The sequence below is a fragment of the Dermacentor albipictus genome, unplaced genomic scaffold, assembly GCF_038994185.2.
Source record: "Dermacentor albipictus isolate Rhodes 1998 colony unplaced genomic scaffold, USDA_Dalb.pri_finalv2 scaffold_21, whole genome shotgun sequence".
Classification (NCBI taxonomy): domain Eukaryota; kingdom Metazoa; phylum Arthropoda; class Arachnida; order Ixodida; family Ixodidae; genus Dermacentor; species Dermacentor albipictus.
The window spans coordinates 6,425,766-6,445,199 of record NW_027225575.1 but is presented as its reverse complement, the minus strand read 5'-3'; the positions used below and the strand labels follow the sequence as shown (position 1 = coordinate 6,445,199).

The 19,434-nt window shown below is 47.5% G+C and overlaps 1 protein-coding gene across 1 annotated transcript; it reads right to left on the bottom strand.

Annotated features, from left to right (window-relative positions):
• Positions 1–3,059: 3,059 nt before the first annotated feature.
• On the bottom strand, positions 3,060–15,865 carry LOC139052273 (neuropeptide-like protein 29). The gene is made up of 2 exons (XM_070529352.1): positions 15,726–15,865; positions 3,060–4,974 (listed from the first exon to the last, which is right to left on the bottom strand). Exons 1-2 carry the CDS (start codon positions 15,735–15,737, stop codon positions 4,696–4,698), a joined length of 291 nt encoding a protein of 96 aa, XP_070385453.1. The 5' UTR covers positions 15,738–15,865; the 3' UTR covers positions 3,060–4,695.
• Between the last annotated feature and the right edge of the window lie 3,569 nt (positions 15,866–19,434).

The window sequence follows — 19,434 nt, the reverse complement described above, 5'->3', positions numbered from 1 at the left end:
CGGCTACGGCACACCAACAAGCAACGTGGCCAGTTTCATTTCTACGGCGGCCGCGGCCGAGCAGCCGATAGTCGGCTCACGTTTCTCGATTGACGTCAGCTATTGGCCAACAGCAGCCCTGTATGCGAATCTGCTACATGACGAAGTATGGCAGCCACCGGTAGCTCCGGAATGGGCCACGAGAAGTGTTTTGTTGAAAAGAGAGTGTTTTAGAAAAAGTGAGTTGGCACTCCGCTTGTGAGCCCCACACGCCGCGCACGAGTGCTAAATTTGGCTGAGATGTTTACAGCAACGTATGCTATGTACGGAATGTGTTTTTTCATCAAGCTCGGGTGGTGGTTCAGGACCCCTGTAAAAAAAATGGAAGCATGAAGTTTACAAATCCGTAACTCTGCACCAAAACCAGATATCGTTGTTCTGTGAACTGAATCTAATAGAGCATTTCAAGCGCACAAATTTGATATATTAATTTACAGATCATATGAATGTGCTGCATTGTTTACGAGGTTTTCGCATAAGGTCTACCCAGAAATTAGTGCTGCATTTCATAGCTCTGTATATTACATCACTTTTGTCCACTTTAAGTGTAATACTAAGTGCAGTTTACAGAATTGGGATATCATTGCTTTATTGCGGAGTTGCAATCTTGACACTTCAGTTTTTTTTTTATTTTTGTGATTCTGAACAATATTTATAAGAACACTAACGGCCCAAATAATAAACCACCTCGTGCAGTTTCTAGATTTTTACTTCTTGTTTTAAAGACAATAAGCATAATCAAATTCGGTGCAGATGTTGCCGAGAAAAAACATTTCTTCGTTCCCATGTATTTAGATATATAAGAGTTCTCGAGCTAAAGCTCCATTTTAAATAACAGGACCTGCGGAAGGTCTACTTCATGCACATGTCACATTCTAAGTAAGCGCGAAAACGGGCACACCATGAACCAGTATCAATTTATAACGCAGCCTAATGTAGAGCGGGGGAAACCTCTATCATCCTGTTGTTTACCATTGGCGCGCCGTTCTTGTGATGTTTAAATTCCAGATGAAACAAACTTTTCTTTTGTATTCTCATACGTTTTACAGTATGATATCAAGTGCTGAGTACGTTCCTACTGCGCAATTGAAACTTATTTTCGAAAAGAACGCAGTTTTGCACCTTAATAAAAGTGGAAGCTTTCTGTTACCACTCTTAGTTATACAATCTCGAAGCCGATGATTATTTTAATACATTACACTTTCGGTGATACGACAGGGGTGTTTCACGGCATAAACCATGTAACGTTACTAAAGGATGCTGGAAATTTACAGCTTCAGGAGGTGTATTTCTGTCAATTTTTAAATCTTACCTATAATTTCGCCAGCAGGCAGCCGGTACGTCAGCAGGCAGCTGGTCAAATGTCAGATCTAAAAGCTATTAAAACCGGAGTGCCACATAGGAAGTACCTTTCGTGCTTTGCTTTTTAATATTTACCTGATGACACCACCCTGTTATTCATTTCTACCGATACCAGCAAACTGGGCGATCATGCCAATGAAGTATTGTACAAATCGCGCGAGTGGGAGTGCACTAAACTTACCCCCTCTAAAGAATAACAGAACTAAAGCTGCGCTGTTTTAAAAAAAGAACAACAACAGCGTGCTGTTGTTAGCGGTGACCTTATGATTGGCAACACAATTATCAAACTTTTGCCCTCCATTAAAAGTTCAGGAGTTCTTTTTTTAAGAGCACATGGCTTGGAATCAACATGGGGGCATGGTTACGAACAAACTTGCTCATGTTGTCGGAGTGCTAACAAGATTGCGTTCATTACCACCAATGCACATAAAATTATTGATTTACATTACACTTTTTTTTCCCGTATTAACTATTGCTTCTTGATTTTCGAGAAAACAACTCCGTCAAGTACTCAGAAAGTTTAAGTACTTCAGAAAAAGCCGTGCGCACTATTACAAACTCGCCATTTGAGGCTCATACGGAAGCTATATTTACTAAACTTGGCTTTCAAAAAATTGATTAATTGTAGAATCATACTTCATAGAAACGATGTTATTTGGTAAAGTGCGAGAACAACCCTTTCTTTGAGCAGCTGTTGAGCTTAACATAAAAACACTACTAACTACACAACGCGTAAGCATGAGACATCTCACATCCCTTACATAGGAACTATCTACGGTGCTCAAATGTTACAATACATAGTGCCATCGCTTCTGAACTCATGGTGTCCTTAAACTGTACAACTAATTTCTTACTATTCACCAATTTATTATATATTCGTTTCTTCTCTACATGTACTGCGATTTAATTTCGCTCTATGTGTACTATGCAATTGTCTTGTTAACTATGCATTTCCCTTTCTATTCTATAACGTACTTTTGGTAGAAATTGTATAACACCTTTGCACTGAAGAAAGAAAATATGTATTCATATGTGAATATTTTCCCTCTAACCACAAATTTCTTTTCTCTGCCTTCTTAGGAGGCACATACATTCGTGAAGTCAATTTTTAGGCCTTTTTGTCTGCGTCCATGACATCGCATCATGTACGTGTGATGTCAAATAGACTTTGACTTGACTTGTTAATGTCAGGGGGACTGTCACCCCCTTTAAATGGGCCTCTTACAACAAAGGAATGGAAATAGAAACGATGGACAGTGGCGTCTGCGTGGCTCTTATCTTTCGTGGTGTGTGTTTTCAGGCTTCCTTGCATTTTCAAACATTTAGTTCGCTCCGTCTTCAACCATAGTGTGTAATTTCACTACCAAGACAGCACAGTTTCAAAAGTGTATATAATCAGAATTTTTCAAGCGTCACTACTCTTCCGTGTGATTGGCCGATCGCCCACTTTAACTATTGTTATTCAGTGTTTGCAGACAGTTGCGCCCAGTCTCCCCATGTCATATCCAGACAGAAAGGGTGGCAACGTAGCAATCTATTAGGATGGTAAGACTGGTCTGAGAATCCGAGTGCATGCCTTTGACGAGAACCGGCACATGAATGAGGTTCGAATCAAATTATTGTAATGTGGAGAACAAGAGGCCAAAGAAGACGGCACATGCGTAAACATGACACACGCTCTTTATTTGGGGTTCGAGACGCAACACGACAGTTTGAATACTGCCTCAGATAAGCTAGAAACAGTTCAATTGTCGGGAAGTAGAGCCATGACGCCGAGCCGCCGGCGGAAAGGCATAAGGTAAGTGTGCTAGTTTTTGAGCTCTTTACAGGTACAGCGACATTGCAGCGAGCCGCATATCAACGTCTCGCTTCGAACGCGGACCATGGTGGGGCACACTAATGTATACAGTTCATTTTAGAGCCAGTTAGGCCATGTTAGAAAGTACATCTACACGCATATTCACTGTGACTACTGTCGGCACATCGCGTAGGCTTTCACACGATGGATAGGCTGACAGAAGGCGAAGTGGCGGGCACAAGTGGCATCTTCCGGAGAAGTTACGCCTGGGCGCTTTGACTGTGACGTACAATGAGTAGAAGGGAAACCGAGGGGCCCGATAGTCAGAGTACTCTCTTTGAATGGGAGCACTGGCCTCTGCCGGATTACCCCACAGTGAGAGCGCACACGTTTTTCTGATCTATAGGAGGTGTGTACAGTACCGGCTAGCAAGACAACGCGAGCACGCTGTAACATAATTTACATCCTTAAACGCGAAAAATGGTGCAACTCGATCTGTAACTCATACCCTTACATTTAAATAGGCTGTAAAGGTATGAATTGCCCTTGTTCATTTTTACCACCGCAAATTATTTAAAAGTGTGCAGAGTAGAAGGGATAATCCTTAAAACTGAGTGCCAGTAGAAGGACATTGAGAAGAAGAAGAAAAGATGCGTCGCCCATTCACTGTGTGCGACAAAAGCTTCCTCTCCTTTTAATCGTACGCACATATTGTGAGTGAAAAGTATGTGAACGCGAACACGCCTATTGGAGCGGAACCGTAGTTCGGCGACTTGTACTGGTAGGTATAAAGTTTGAACGTTCTCGGCTCCGCGTGTACTTTTGCATGACTGAATCTAAATTGTCTCACTCTACGTCAAAGTGTGAATGTATTTCAGCAGAGGAACAAAAACGGATAGCATGTCCTGGCCAATTCGAAACATCTGCCCGAAAAGCGCCGTTTCCAGCGTGTTCCGGAAATGGTACTTTGCGGGACTCTGCTCAACGCTTGCTTAACACATCGCAATGTTGCGACCGCGGGGCCTCTGGCGAGGTTAACTGGTGGTGCTAGTTTTACAGCAGGCTAAATAGAAGAGATAGAGACGCTTAGAATTACACATAGTGGGTCATCAGCATTGCCAGGCATTACGCGGTGGAAGGAATGTTATAGTTCTATATAGTTGTGACATGTCTCGCTTTACAACCAAGTCATAGGCACGAATTTCAGCTGTGGTTTTGTATCACATCTCAAAAAAACAAAAGGGATCGTTCAGCGCGGCTTTCCTCTGTCTCTATCACCCATTAGAGCGCGTACGTCATGTACAGTGCTTGGCTCGAGGCACAATGAAACGCGCATTTACAATATCGCGCCCCGCACAGGCAACACACCGCCGCAGTGGCAAAAGTCCCCGCGACTCGGCGTGGCCACAGCCAAGCGGAATGACGCGCGGCAGACCCGTGGAGTGATCCCTCGTGGGGCTGTCGCGCCGTACTCCGGCCGCACCACGTCCCCGGGCTCAGTGCTTGAGGCCTCCGAACCCGAATCCGCCTCCGTAGCCGCCTCCGTATCCGCCATGTCCGTACTGTCCGCCGACAAGGTGCGCGCCGCGATTCAGTTTGTTGACGTGGTGCACGGTCTTCACGAGGAACGAGGGGCCCGGAACGGTCTTGTGGTAGCCGTAGCCGCCATCGAGGCCGCCGAAGCCGCCACCGTATCCGCCGAAGCCACCCCCGTAGCCACCGAAGCCGCCGGCAATGGCGACGGCGGCGCAGGCGCACAGCAGAAGAGCGATGAACTGTGAACAAGAAAAATTATTTTAACAGGCGAATGGGAGCTGTTTGTATGAGGTAAAAACACTGAACGCATACATATCAGTGACGCCGTGCTGATAAATGTCGTGCTGTCTTGATCGCTTTCGTCTGTGCGTGATTCCTTGCATGCCCACGCGCGACCCTGTTGTCTTCCTGGCGTTAGCGGTGCGCCTGCGATTTTATGCGAGCACAGAAAACTACTATAGCCTCATGTCTCTGGGAGTCCGCCTTCCTGAAAAGCACCTGTATCTTAGTCACGCGCATTTAAATAACGCGGATACACTCGGATTTGTAGAGTTCAATTATAAAAAGCGCGTGGGACGCCTCGATTTGTACAAGTGTGATTTATTCCACAGTTTACGGCGTGACTCATTGATTAAACGGTGATTATCGTTGCCCAGTGAGGCGCCCTTTGTTTTACCACGCTCTTCCTTGGCGGCTATAATTAACGGGCTATTAAGTTGGCGAAACTTAAATAGCCCGTTTGTGGACGCACAAGATTTGTGGATCCATAGCACTCTGTCAATGGTAGAACAGGAGACGCTACAGGTATATGTGGGACCTCTGTTAGAATTCATGACATGCGTGTTATGTATGGGCGCTATAACGTAAAACTATTCCAAACTTTTCTATTCCAATTCTGCAATCAGCCCTCCACGATTGGTCAAAACGTTTTTGGACCACCTCCACTTAACCTGTCTGTCACGTGACGTCACGAAAACCGTGATAGCTCCCCATCTGATATGATGCGTACACACTGATTATGCATAATTTGGTCGAACAAAATAAAAATAGTTATTTCTGATTCGACCCCTTTTCACCATTAGCCCTCGGCTATTGGTCAGAAGTTTTTGGGCTACACCCACTTCAACTGCCTGTCACTTGACGTCACAAAACCGCAAAATGTCACACGTCAAAGTGACGTGTACGCGATAAAGATGCATTAATATGCCGAACAAAACTGAACTTTCTTCTGAATAGCCGCAGGCTGCCCCGTTCCGAAAGGAATAAAAGATGGCTGCCGCCGATCGCTCAGGCCCTGGCTACTCGCAACTGCCGGGGAACGTTGGTTTATTTGCGTATAATAAAGATTTTGCGTTGCCGTGGAATGTTTTCGAGCACTTTCAGCACGCTTAAGATCTCGTTCTGCCAACTCTTTTTTGCTGAGGATCCCTTTCAGCGTCATTCTCAAGCTTCCGTTGCATGCTGCCGCGATTTTCGACGAGCCACCGCCAGCTAAGTAAAGCGGACCAACCGCAGACGCCGGCACCACCCTCTTAATCCGGTTATCGATTTTCAGTGCAGTGGTTCGGCCCCAAAGAATCGCTCTCCACTTGAGCGTGCTTCTCACCTCTTGTCAGCCAATTAGATAACACAAGCCGTTCATTGTAAGCAATGTTATTCGTTTTTAAAGCAAACAGAAGCGACCTCCTATGCACGAGGAGAGCATTTGATTGGTCTGTTCAGACAACTCTGTGGGTGACGGCCCGATCCTTGCGTCGGTGGTTACTCAAATTTGACGCCATGAGATTGGAATAGAAACGTATTGGAATAGTTTTACGTTATAGGGCCCTATGTTATGTCTAGCACGCTCTAGTTCTGTGACGTCAATCGCCAGCGGGGCAGCCAATAAGATACTCCATGCACGTACCAAACACCCTCGTGACGCAGACATATCACTCGACCTTTGAAGCGTTCCTTCTCCACCAGGCTGTGTCTGACGATACGTGTCCGTAAACTCTTTCACAGAAGTGCGATAAGTCCTTATATATGTCTCAACTGGCTGTCACCAACAAAAGTGAAGTGGCACAACAATTTTTTTTCCCCTAAGTCTTTCTCACGGTGTATACTGAGTGGGAATTTCCGCAACTGCATGGTTTCCAACGAATATGGCGCGGATGCTGGTGTCCTTAACGAAGGGACAGTAAATAGCAAGACTTATTACAGTTAACACTGATTAAGCACTTTTTCAAAACTTTGTTTCCATTAATTTCGCGGTTGAAATAAAAAGGGTTGATTATGATGCGGATAACCTGAAGGCCGAACTTCTTCGAATTTCGCGCTGATACCTTAGCACCGGTATTCCAGAGTGACGTCGCGGATTTCGTAGAATTTTCTCTCACTTACGACGGCTTTGGCGCAGGAAAAGTTGTGTAAACTTACAAGGATGGATCTTCAGTTTCTCTAGTAGAAAGCGCATTCCTTCATTCCCGCTATACAGATAGTTATAGGCGCGAGCTGACGCTATCAAAATGCATGACGCCACGGCAAGCTATTACGGGAACTTCTAGACGGTGTGGCCATGTGCCATTCGTCTTTGCCCTCTCTTCTAGCTGCCTCCTCTCAGAGCTAAGAGCGGCAGTCGCTTGCTGCGGCGGAAGCCTAACTTCCTCTCCCAGTAGAGTGCTTCGCTGTAGTTAACGACCTAATGCGAGTGCGAACATTTGTACACTACAAGCAAAATTCTTTACGTTCGCACCTGTAGGCAGCGTCGTGTACATTCTGAGTTAAAGGAAGCGCAGGAAAATACATTATGAGGAAGTAAGACCCTCTATCTGTCTCGTATTTATTTCTGGAGATTTCCGAGCGCTTCATTAGTACACCCTAACGGAGCGTGTTCACTCCCCTTGGCGAGCAAGCGCAGTTATCTTATACTCTATCAGGATGTGCGACAACTCTTGAAGATACGGGGCTAAATGCGGGACAAGCAGTTAATTGCTCCCGCATGAAGTAAATTGCCTGCGCTTCCGTTAATTTTTTGCAGTGTATAGCAGTCAAGGGGATTGAGGTAAGGGAATGTAAGAGCAGGCCCTGCCAGCTTAGCTTCTGCTTTTCGTTTACGGGTATAAATATGAGCCCCGGATTTTCTCGCATGTGGCTGAATTTCATAACGTCCGTGTGGCCCGATATCCCATGTAACCACTCAACCAAGAAGCCTCGAGCGTTGCAGGAAAGGTCGATTAGAGTGCGCCTGATACTTCGGGTGAATGTGCACGCTATACACGGAGAATTAAAATTTCTTTCTGGGCGAGTTGGTGCATACTTGACACAAAAAAAGTTGTTACAGCGCAACCACATGCAAACACAAAGTATCAAGGACGAGACGAGATGCGCAATGTCATTTTCCCCGATTGCATGAAGGAAGACGAAGTGCTTCTCTTGCGGAACACATCTCGCCCGTCTCTGTGCTTTTCTGGACTTCTCACTGCACCTGTGGGGTCTACCGCCCCCTCCATCGCGGTGATGGATGTACAACACCCCGAGGATCCTCCCGGTTCCCGTTCACCCGCGGACATCGGTTCGAGGAAGCGAGGAAATACATCGAGTGGTAGCGAGGACACAGAGCTGTACTCCGCATCAGGTGACGAGTCCTCGGAAGACAGCTTTCGACTTGTCCAGTACCGCAAGGCCAAACGAAGAATTATCAACTCATCTTCGGCGTCCAGCTCGAACACTGTGAAAACAGCGCCTCAACGATGGCCTCACTCCATCCTGTTTGTGCCACAGAACGCTACCGACAACCTGCGCGTCCTCAACAGGCAAGCACTCTCCGTGTATCTCGAAAATACTGTGCCAAACGAGATTAAGGATGTCAGGATAAACACTAGGCGAAACATCCTGGCAATTGATGTGATGAACCCGAGCGCGCTGACCATACTACAACATGTAACGCAGCTGGGAAACATCAAGGTCCGATCCATCATGCCAACGAATGGTGCCACAATAACAGGAGTCATCTATGACATTGACAATGAAATTCCTAATGCAGACCTCCCAGTTCTTATAAAACCAGCAAGTGAACGCAACGTCATTGTGCATGTTTGTCGCCTCGGCAACACACGTTGTGTGAGACTAACGTTCAAAGGCGACTGCCTTCCACCCTACGTGAAAGTCGGCCACTTTCGCCATCAGGTTCGCCCATTTATTCCAAGACCAATGCAATGCTACAATTGTCAGAAGATAGGCCATGTGAAGGGTGTCTGCAGAAATTCGGCCGTGTGCCCTCGATGTGCCGAACCCCACTCAGAAGACAACTGCAGCGCAATCAAGTTGAAGTGTCCTAACTGTCAGGGTGATCACTGCGCCTCCTCCAAAGACTGTCCCCAGATCAAGAAAGAGATCACCATTCTTAAACAAATGGTGAGAGACAACTCTACCCACAAAGAGGCTGCTGTGAAAGTACGGCGAAGACGACGTCACCGTCGAAGGTCTTCACGACGGAAAACATCAAGTTTTCAGGAACAGTCAACTCGTCAAGCAGCATCACCAGCGAAAGTTTCCAGCCCTCCGAACACCGATGTTGGAAGGGAGAAAACTGCCAGATCTCTCTCCACCCAGGAATGGCCGCCACTTCCACGTACACGACCGCCAGAGGAGCCACAGCAGAAGCCGCCCCCGGTGCAGCAAGGTGCTGTACCCGAGCAGTCGCGGAACACAGATGAGCAAGTGATAGCACTTATTAGGCCTTTAATGAATGCCATTCGCGTGCTGCTAAGCAACATGCACACACCGTCTGCCAGAAGTGCGCTTCAAGTACTGGACGCTCTGAGTCCGGTGCTTGCAACCCTTGAGTAGATCATGGCTCCACAGCCACGGTCTTTTAGGGAAGAGGTCCGACATGCAGCTATTTTCCAGTGGAATGCACGCGGACTCAGAGCGCGCCTTTCGGATTTCCGTCGCTTCGTGTACGCCAATATGTTTCCTATTATCGTCATTTGCGAGCCGAACTTAACGAACACAATCAGGCTTTCTGGATATGAATTATTTATGTCGTCAACTGTTTATGAAAACAGTAAGGTTTTGGTGTGTATTCGCCGTGACCTCACCTACACTCGTCAGCCTGTACCACCTGATGACAATAATCAATACATATGCCTAAACGTAAGGAAAAAGAATTTGGCCTTTACTTTTGTGGGCGCCTACCTATCTCCGTCAAGTCGATTTGATTACAAAAGACTGCAAGACATCCTTTCCTCAACCTCCAATCCCTGGGTCATCATTGGAGATTTCAACGCCCATCATACACTCTGGGGAAGTCCGATGATCAACGCAAGAGGCAGAGCTCTGGTATCTTTCGCCTCCAGTAATGAACTTTGGCTGCTGAATGATGGAAGTCCTACCTTCTTACGTGGCTCCACCTACAGCAGCTGTCTTGACTTGGCTTTCGTCTCACGAAGCCTTGTCAGACGTGCAGGGTGGTTTGCGGACATAGAGACTCACGGAAGTGACCATATCCCCACGTACATCAAGATCAGAGGATTGTCCCCTTCCAAAATACGGGATACGATCCAAAGAGTGGACTGGCCTAAATTTCAGTCTATAATGGAAGAACACTGCGACGCCAATCCATCTTTCGACTTGGAAGAGGCAATTAAGAGCGCGGTGCAAGACACTATGCGCACTCTCACATGCTCTTCGAAACTGAACGAATTTGACGTGGAACTAGAAAGACTTCGAGCAATCCGACGACGTGCTGAACGAAGGTACCGACGTACGAAAACAATGGACGATCTACGGACTGCCAGGCGCACGCAAAAGAAGATACAGCGCCGGTTAGACAAGCTCGAATCGCAACGTTGGGCTGCCTTCTGTGAGTCGCTAGATCCACGCAAGCCTTTATCGCAACTATGGAGAACGGTGCGCGGACTGCGGACACTTCCCGTACAGCGATTCCCATTCAAGGCACTTGCCCTCTCTCAAAAGAGATCGGAGATTGACGTGGCAGAGGATTTCTGCGCCAGATTATCCGGCCAACTCATAGCTACCAACATTCCGTCGCCTTCGATCAGCTGTCCGCCATCACGTGATCACCGGTTGGATCTACCATTCTCGATCCACGAACTTCAGGCAGCATTAGCTTTGTGTAGCCGCACATCAGCGCCAGGACCTGACGGAATTTCCTACCGAGCTCTGTGTCACCTGGGGGAGCGAGCCAGAGGTGTTCTTCTTGAGGTATACAATGAATCTTGGAGAAATGGCACGCTACAAACAACCTGGAAGACAAGTCGCCTTGTTCCACTGCTGAAGCCTGGCAAGTCGCCATTGGAGCTCTCATCATATCGCCCGATCGCGTTGGCGAGCTGTGTGGGCAAAGTAATGGAGAGGATGGTACTAGGACGCCTGGAGTGGTACTTGGAGTACCACAACACCTACCCAGATGCCATGGCGGGCTTCCGACGCGGTCGATCATCGATCGATAACGTCGTCGACCTGGTCACCTACATTCAACATGAGAAATGCCGTAAGCGTCTCTGCGCGTCTTTATTCCTCGACGTTAAAGGGGCGTATGACAACGTTACGCATGAAGCCATCCTCTCTGCTCTCGCAGAGGTAGGAGTGGGTGGACGGATGTTTCAATGGATACGGAGCTATCTATCCATGCGATCCTTCTTTGTAAGCACGGAGGAAGGCCATACTTCTCTACATTATAGCTACCGCGGCGTCCCCCAGGGCGGTGTACTTAGCCCCATGTTATTTAATATAACACTAATTGCTCTCCTTGAGCACGTACCAGCCACAGTCAGGGTATCAATGTACGCGGATGACATCTGCCTATGGACATCTGCAGTAACACGCCTACAGCTGCGAGCGAGAATCCAGAAAGCCGCCACACAAACTGTTCTCTACCTTCGTAATCGAGGCCTGGAAATTTCCTCAGAGAAATGCGCACTAGTGCCATTTACGCGCAAGCCCATGGCCAACTACAGTGTAATGATAAATGGCCAAATAATACGACGGGTCCGATCGTACAAGTTCCTAGGTGTCATAATCGACAGGGACTTGTCATGGAGCCCACACGTATCATACATGAAAAAACGGTTGGCAGGCATCTGCCACCTGTTCAAGTTTTTCGCTGGCAAGACCTGGGGAATGTCGCCAAGTGCGATGTTGCAACTGTACAGGGTGCTTTTCCTAGGATTTCTGCGATACAGCTTGCCAGCAATAAACAACATTGGTAAAACAAATCTACGCACAATACAAAGTCTTCAGGGTCAAGTGCTCCGGATCTGTCTAGGCCTGCCTCAGAGTGCTTCAACAGTGGCTACGATAGCAATCGCTGGAGATCACCTTGTCAAGACCCACATTGAAATTGAAGTGCTCAGGACCCATATAAGGCATCTGACCAGGACTCCTCGTCACCACTTGGCCTCCCTAACAGCGGACAGACCACACACATCTTTCAGCCGGACGATAACCGCATATGACGAATCATTGCCAGCTTGTTTTACCCCGGCTGCGAGACCTTCGATTCCTCCATGGTGCCTCGCTCAGCCAAAAATCAACCTCACAATACCTGGTATCTCGAAAAAAGCTGATCTATCATCGCCAGCCCTTAGACAGCTCACGCTACTACATTTGTACGAGAACTACCGTGATTCTACGCATATTTACACTGATGGATCTGTCCTTCCAAGTAGCACCGCGGCGGCAATCGTCATACCAGCGAAAGCTACAACAATCAAGTTTAAGACGACCCACGCGACAACATCGACGGCAGCAGAGCTCGCAGCGCTCTTTACTGCCCTTCATCACATTGGTGATGAACCACCACATAAATGGACAATATTCTGCGATTCGAAGGCGGCACTGCAGTCTCTACTGTCACCTCTGCGACGTGGACCACACGAGCAACTAATATTCCATATTACAGAGACTTTGCAACATATAAGTGAAGCAGGCCATGAGATAACCTTTCAGTGGCTTCCAAGTCACTGCGGGATTATCGGCAATGAACGGGCGGATCACGCTGCCCGCTCAGCCCATACTGAGGAACGCTGCGTCCCGATTCCTCATTCTAGAACTGACGCAGCACGGAAGCTCCGCCTACTTGCTCGGCAGTGCACCGCGTCGCAATGGAATGAACCACAATTAAGAAACACGCGACTGTACTCATTTGACCCAACATTAAGTCTTCGAGCGCCATCACAGCTTCGCCGTAGAGACGCCACGCTTTTATATCGACTTTGGTTGGGCGTTGCCTTTACTCAAGCCTATGCATTCCGCATAGGGATGACCGACAGCCCAACCTGTGACCACTGCGGCCATGAAGAAACAATTGGCCATATTCTGTGTGCCTGCCCGCAGTACAGTACACAGAGGGCATGCCTTCGCCACGAACTTGACAAACTGGACGAACAAGCGCTATCCGGAAAAAGAATTCTACAACATCGAGAGGACCTACCGTCACAGAAGAAGGCCGTGCAAGCGCTATTGCGCTTTTTGCGATCTACCGGCCTGTGTGAACGACTTTAACTGGAACGCCTTTTTGTGTGTGTGCCTCCATGTGTGCGTGTTTTTTTTTCCTTTTTTTAGCGTTTTCCTCTCTGTCATCTTTCTAACCCCTATCCCCCATCCCCAGTGTAGGGTAGCAAACCGGAGACTCATATCTGGTTAACCTCCCTGCCTTTCCTCTTCATTCTCTCTCTCTCTCTCCCCGATTGCATCACTCCCTTCCCCCTTCACTCCTGCCTTTCCCTTTATCTTTCATGGTCTTCATCGTCTTGCGTCAATCGTCAATCGTACATCGTCTTCCGTCAATAAAATTTAGTTGACAGTCAGCGCTTCTGTCTCGTCCTCGATACTTTGTGGTTGCATGTGTTTCCACTGTAACAATTTTTTATGTCAGATACACGGAGAACACCACCACGGGCGTGCAACATAAACATGCACGAAAAGCCGACATCTCGCAGGAGCTCACGTGCTTGCGGTAGACATATATACGCCATATAACTTATTTCAGCGCCAGTAAAATGCAGAAGTTGCCCCACAACCCCAATTTTTGAAATACAGGCGCGTGCTCGAAGGTCCCCATGACATGGTCAAAACGGCCACTTTAGTCGCGAATTATGACTTTAAGCCCCACAGTTATGCATGTTTGTTTCGAAACAGGAAGCAAACTTTGCAGAAAATGTTTTGCAATCATATCCTGAATATGTAAGTCACATCTGCCCAGTCATTATTGTAAAAATACTTTGATTACGGATATAGTATTAACTATTATACGTAGATGATATGCTGTATTATGAAAAAAAACATATTGTTTAAAATAAAACGCACTGGTTATTTTTTTTTTCTGAGGAGCCTCCGATGCAAAAGCATTAACAGCCGGGTTAGAGAGCAACTCAGCAAACGTCTAGTGAAACCTGGTAGTGTACCGCCTGAAATCCCATTGTTTTGTATTACGCTCTGTGACTTAATGATATTGTTTTTGGTTAGCAGGGGGATACGTTTCCATTTAGCGCAATTTTAGAGATTTTTATCTTGTTGGCAGTATAGTCGGAATATTTAAAAGTAAGTCGTGTCTCCAGACGCCGTGACTGGAAAGGTCACTTCGGGCTACGACACAGGCAACTTCAAATGCTAAACCCGCGGTCGCATTCAGCTCAACGGAACACTGTGGTAAGAATAGTTTGGCTCGGAAAGTGTTCTCGTTAAGAGACGAAGGTAAAGAACGCCCTTAATAGCTGAATCCAGCCAACTGTAGTCATAACCGGCATTAAGCTTTTAAATGGCTGATCAGCGCCACTGCGTTGCCATGCACGAAGAAAACTTTGGTGTGGTGGTTAAGCTGCCACATTAAGGAATACAGGCAGAAGGAATTTGGAATAGGCTTTTCAAAAGCCCGAGAGTGAATGGACAGCCGAACGTAGGGTGGAAAAGAACAAGGCAACTGAGCTTTGTTATCAGCTCTCGCGGCTGCCCGCTGAAACTAATGAAACGGCACGAAAGCACTCAATTCGATTCAAGCGCACGGCTGCACTTCGGTGAGGAAAGCGAAATGCAGCCACTGCACACAGAGACTGACAGTATATTCCAAGCGCAAGTGATTCTCGCTACTGCAGATATAACCTTTCGGGTGTCACCAGTGCAATCACTTCTGTGTACTGTGAAGCATGGAAAGTCTGAGTGGAACATGACTGAGTGAAGGTGCGTGGCACGTTTCACTTTCAGCCATGTAAAATTCTAATTTAGGTACATCCCCCATTGCCTGGAAAAATAGTGGCATATATATATACGCTGGAGTATTTAAGTAACTGTGATTCGCTGCAGCGATTAGCTTCACGCGCATGCGCAGTGTGGGCTGCATGCGCTTGCGCATATAGAGTGCGTTGCAGTAGCGAGTCGAGTCTCATGGCATACTCAACAGCTTACGCTCTATAGCCTTGAAGGACAAATGGAGCATAATAAAGTTGCTGAGCTCGAGGTCGTGGGTTCAATCCCGGCCGCGGTGGTCGCATTTCCACGAGGGCGAAATGCAAGAACGCTCGTGTACTTAGATTTAGGTGCTGTTTCGTCAAGGACTACCCCAGATGGTCGAAACTACTCCAGAGTTCTCCACTACAGCGTGCCTCAATCATATGCCGTGGCTTTGGAACGCAAAACGTCAGAATTTAATTTAATTGACATAACATGGTGACAGCGATGCAACAATATAAGCGAGAGAGCCCTGGTACTCTACCGTCTTCCGACGATTTTATCAGCAAAGTCAGCTTTATCAAAGGATGTGAAAGCAAGCAAACAAAACAGAGCGACATCGCGAGCGCACGCAGTACAATTTTACTCTGCAACAACTAACCAATCAATGCAGGTACAGGTGACACTAAGCGACAGCACTGGACCCGCTTGCTTCCACCCGTGAAGTTAGCCTGCTGCAAGCTAACTGCAACACGTATGGGAACAAGCCGATCCGAGTAGACCGAACATGCGGCACTTCACGCAGCAAGCGCTCACTTACCGCGGCGTTCATGGTGATCGTTGGTGTTTCGGCACGGACTAGCGTACTCCTGAAAAAAAAAAAGCACTTGCACAGAGGATGCTCAGGCAATGAATGTCCGGGCTGGCCGCTGGCTCCTTATATATGAGTTTGAGACGGGAAGCTCTGTTCGACCAACGTCCATCGTGTGACCGCAGGGGAGAGAGAGAAAGAGAGCATGAGGGAGGCGTGGCCGCTAGCGAAAGGGTACGTGTAGTTGGATACGCTTGCCGCAATCACTTTTTTTCCTTCCGACCCCCCCCCCCCCAAAAAAAAAAGAACGAAGCGATAACGGTTCGGGTTCCGGTTGGCACGCTAGTTCCATACTTTTTTGTATTTTTATTATTGTTCGCTTCGGCGCGGGCGAAGCTTTTTCGGCGCTTTCAGCGGTGGCGTCTACCTTTCCGCGTACTGGCCAGGCGCAATTATCTCCGGTCGAGTCCGCGTAATCGCACGTACGCATAGTTATCGCGTTTCGCTCGCCCACTTTCCCGAGGCGCCAGCGCCGCGTGCGTCGAGCTCTCCTAAACCTGTCCGCGCAGTCAAATCAAATGGGCACGCTGCAGAAGAGACAGTGGCCCGCGTTTATAATTAGCGATCGCAAGTTTTCAGTTCCTGCCTGTGTTCCTCCTGATCGGTAAACTCTGCGTCGTCGTCGGCTCTCCTCGCTCGTCAAGTAGAAAAGTATTTGACTCGCGATTTTGACGAGCGCGTGCTCCGAACGTCTCTCGAGTTTTCCATGCGTTCAGAACAATGACTTTGATTAGGAGGGATTCAAATTGTGGGACAGAGGCTTTGACGACGAAGCTTTGTTAAGGAATGATGAAAGGATCATGATGGAAGGATCCTGCATAAGGCCCGCACCCATGCAACCAGGCCAATTTTACAAAAAACAACTCTTACGCAGAACTGCTCACGACAGCAGCTACCACATGCAACCGTATGTCGGATATATTATAGTGGTGAAGGTGGTCCGGCCAATGGCAAAGAGCCAAGTCACGTGAATTCGGCTGTACTGCTGATCTTTTCCCGTGTTCATGCACTTAAGGTGGATTCACACGACGGGCCGCATCTCCAATCTATTCTTCTGACGAGCGTGACGTCACTGAGTTGAGATGAATGGCGTCGCTAGGAGCTTGTCTGTAGCGTCCTTGTGTGCGGCGCCATTCGATGGCAGTGACCCACGTCATACTCGTCGTGGCTCAGTGCCATCAGTCCGTCGTGTGAATTAATGAGTCTAACAGTGTATAAGGTACTTGACCGATTTGGTCAATTATTATATATGGAGCGTAGACCGAGAAAATGCGTGCCGCCATCAGAAAGAAAGTGCATGTTGTCATAACTTGGTCTGCACCGCGCAGCTCATACATAGCCATAGTGAACCGTGGACGTTGCATAGCGCCTCCAGTGGAAATTCATTATATCCGCCACTGACGCAGCGGAGGCTGCGTTCTGCTGCTGAACATGCAGTCACGGTTCGACTCACGACTCAACGGCCACACTGTGCTGAGAGTGGAGTGCGAAAGATGATCGCTCGCTTAAACTAAGGCGCGTGCTAATCGTCCATGTTAATCCAGAGCTCTCGACTTCGGCGCCCCTCATAGCCCACTGTACAGTTTCGGCACGTCAAACCCCACAATTTAACGGAACTTTACACTCATTATGTTGACATATGTCAACATAGATCGAGCTTCCTTATGCAGATTAGGAAAGTGCAGGGCCCGTACTGGCGAAGAAACTTTTACGCTTGATCAATTCACCGGAATAAGTACCAATCATTTAATAGAGCAACGAATTAGGGCTAGTTAGTGCACGTTCATGTTTTATTCAATGAATGTGCGAAACATGCGCAAAAGCTTAGAGATTGTGAGTGCAATGTGGTCTACAAGATCTTCCTTTCATGCAGCAATTACGTCGGCCAAACAGGATGTTGTGTCAATGACATAGGCTTAGAGAATTGATACACGTAGTAGCAGATTGCCGTGTCTAGCAATCTCACCATGCACGCTATAGGATGTGCCAATGCCCGCCCAACTTTGACGACACAACCGTCATTGCTAACGAAAAATAAAAATTGACGAGAGAAATTCCAGAAGCTATAGGAGATAGAAGAAGAAACAGACAACTGTGGTGAGCGCACCTTCAGTGGCGCTCACTTATGCCGAAATAAATGTGCAGGCGAGGCACGTATATGGAGAAATAGCGAGCAAGAAATATGAGGTCGCGATCAGAAAGGATCTGTCGATGTCCTTCCCCACTTTATTCACTCAGTCGCAATGCATGTTTGTGATAATTTAAATATTTGATCTGATCTGACAATAAACCAGTGGCTAGTTTGGGCTTCTCGTGTCAATTTGTGTCTTCCTTCCAATTCAGCATTTATCTTGTCCCCACCAGTGTGTCCGGTGTATACCACAAGAACAAGTACCAGTCAATATAAAGAGTATTGTTAGCGAAGGCGGCCGGCCTGCCATGGCAACGAACGAGTGAAAACTTTTGGACGTTGGTTCTCTTAGTGCGAGTGTCCTTTAGGTTTACGCGGAGAAAATGCATGGCAGCCTTCTTAGCACTCGTGCAACTTAATTGTAGACATTGGCGCTTCTGTCATGAACAAATATCGCATTGCTTCAAACTTGTACGCCACATGAGCCCCTGAATATATGCCACGAGAATATATGATTTCAGACACGTCTTGTCGGCCATGCGAAGAGCAACGATAATAAACCCGCGATGGTTGCTCAGTGGCTATGCTGTTGGGCTGCTGAGCACGAGGTTGCGGGATCGAATCCCGGACACGGCGGCCGCATTTCGATGGGGACGAAATGCGAAAACACCCCTGTGCTTAGATTTAGGTGCACGTTAAAGAACCCCAGGTGGTCGAAATTTCCGCAGTCCTCCACTACGGCGTGCCTCATAATCAGAAAGTTGTTCTGGCACGTAAAACCCCATAATTTAATTTTAACGATAATAACCAGCGTCTTAACTGTACGAGCTCAGAATTTCCCAACCACAACGCTGCAACAGCAGAACGCGGAGTCATCTTGTGCATAAGAAGTAGTAAGCTACTAGAATAAAGCTCTCGCGTTTTTTTCTTGGTTTTTTTTTCTCAGTCGTTTCTGGCCATGCCCCAATTATTGTTCGGTATGCAATTGAAAGCTGGAAGAAACGGGCGTTTTAATATGTGTGCCATGCGCGCGGAACGCATTGTTCTGACGCGAGCGCAGTAACAAGGGCAAGGCTTTCGCTTCCCACTGCCCGCACCGGAAGGTTGCGTGCCGCGGCCGGCCGAGCCACGGCCGGTCTGGCCGAGACCAACCTTTTTCCAGCCTACTTGAGTCACTGGGTAGTGTATAGTCAAACCGGTAAAGCACCGACCTGCTGTGCTGAGGGAACCGGTTTCAAAACCAACCACTGGAACAACTTGGGTGGCTGAGTATGTAACGCTGGGTATAGCTTGCTCTTCAATGAAATTATTTGACGCCACCTATAATCACCTGATATGTGTTGCGGGGTACGTGGCACTCTTGATTTCAACATTTGATGTCAACTTGTCTCTCTGAGTATGTGTCAATCCGCCTTTCATAATGATCATTACATAAAAGATATCATCAACAATTACGCACTGATCATCAGATAGATTGCTAACAACATTAAAGTCGACAATCAGCTCTAAAAGATGGACGCCCTATCA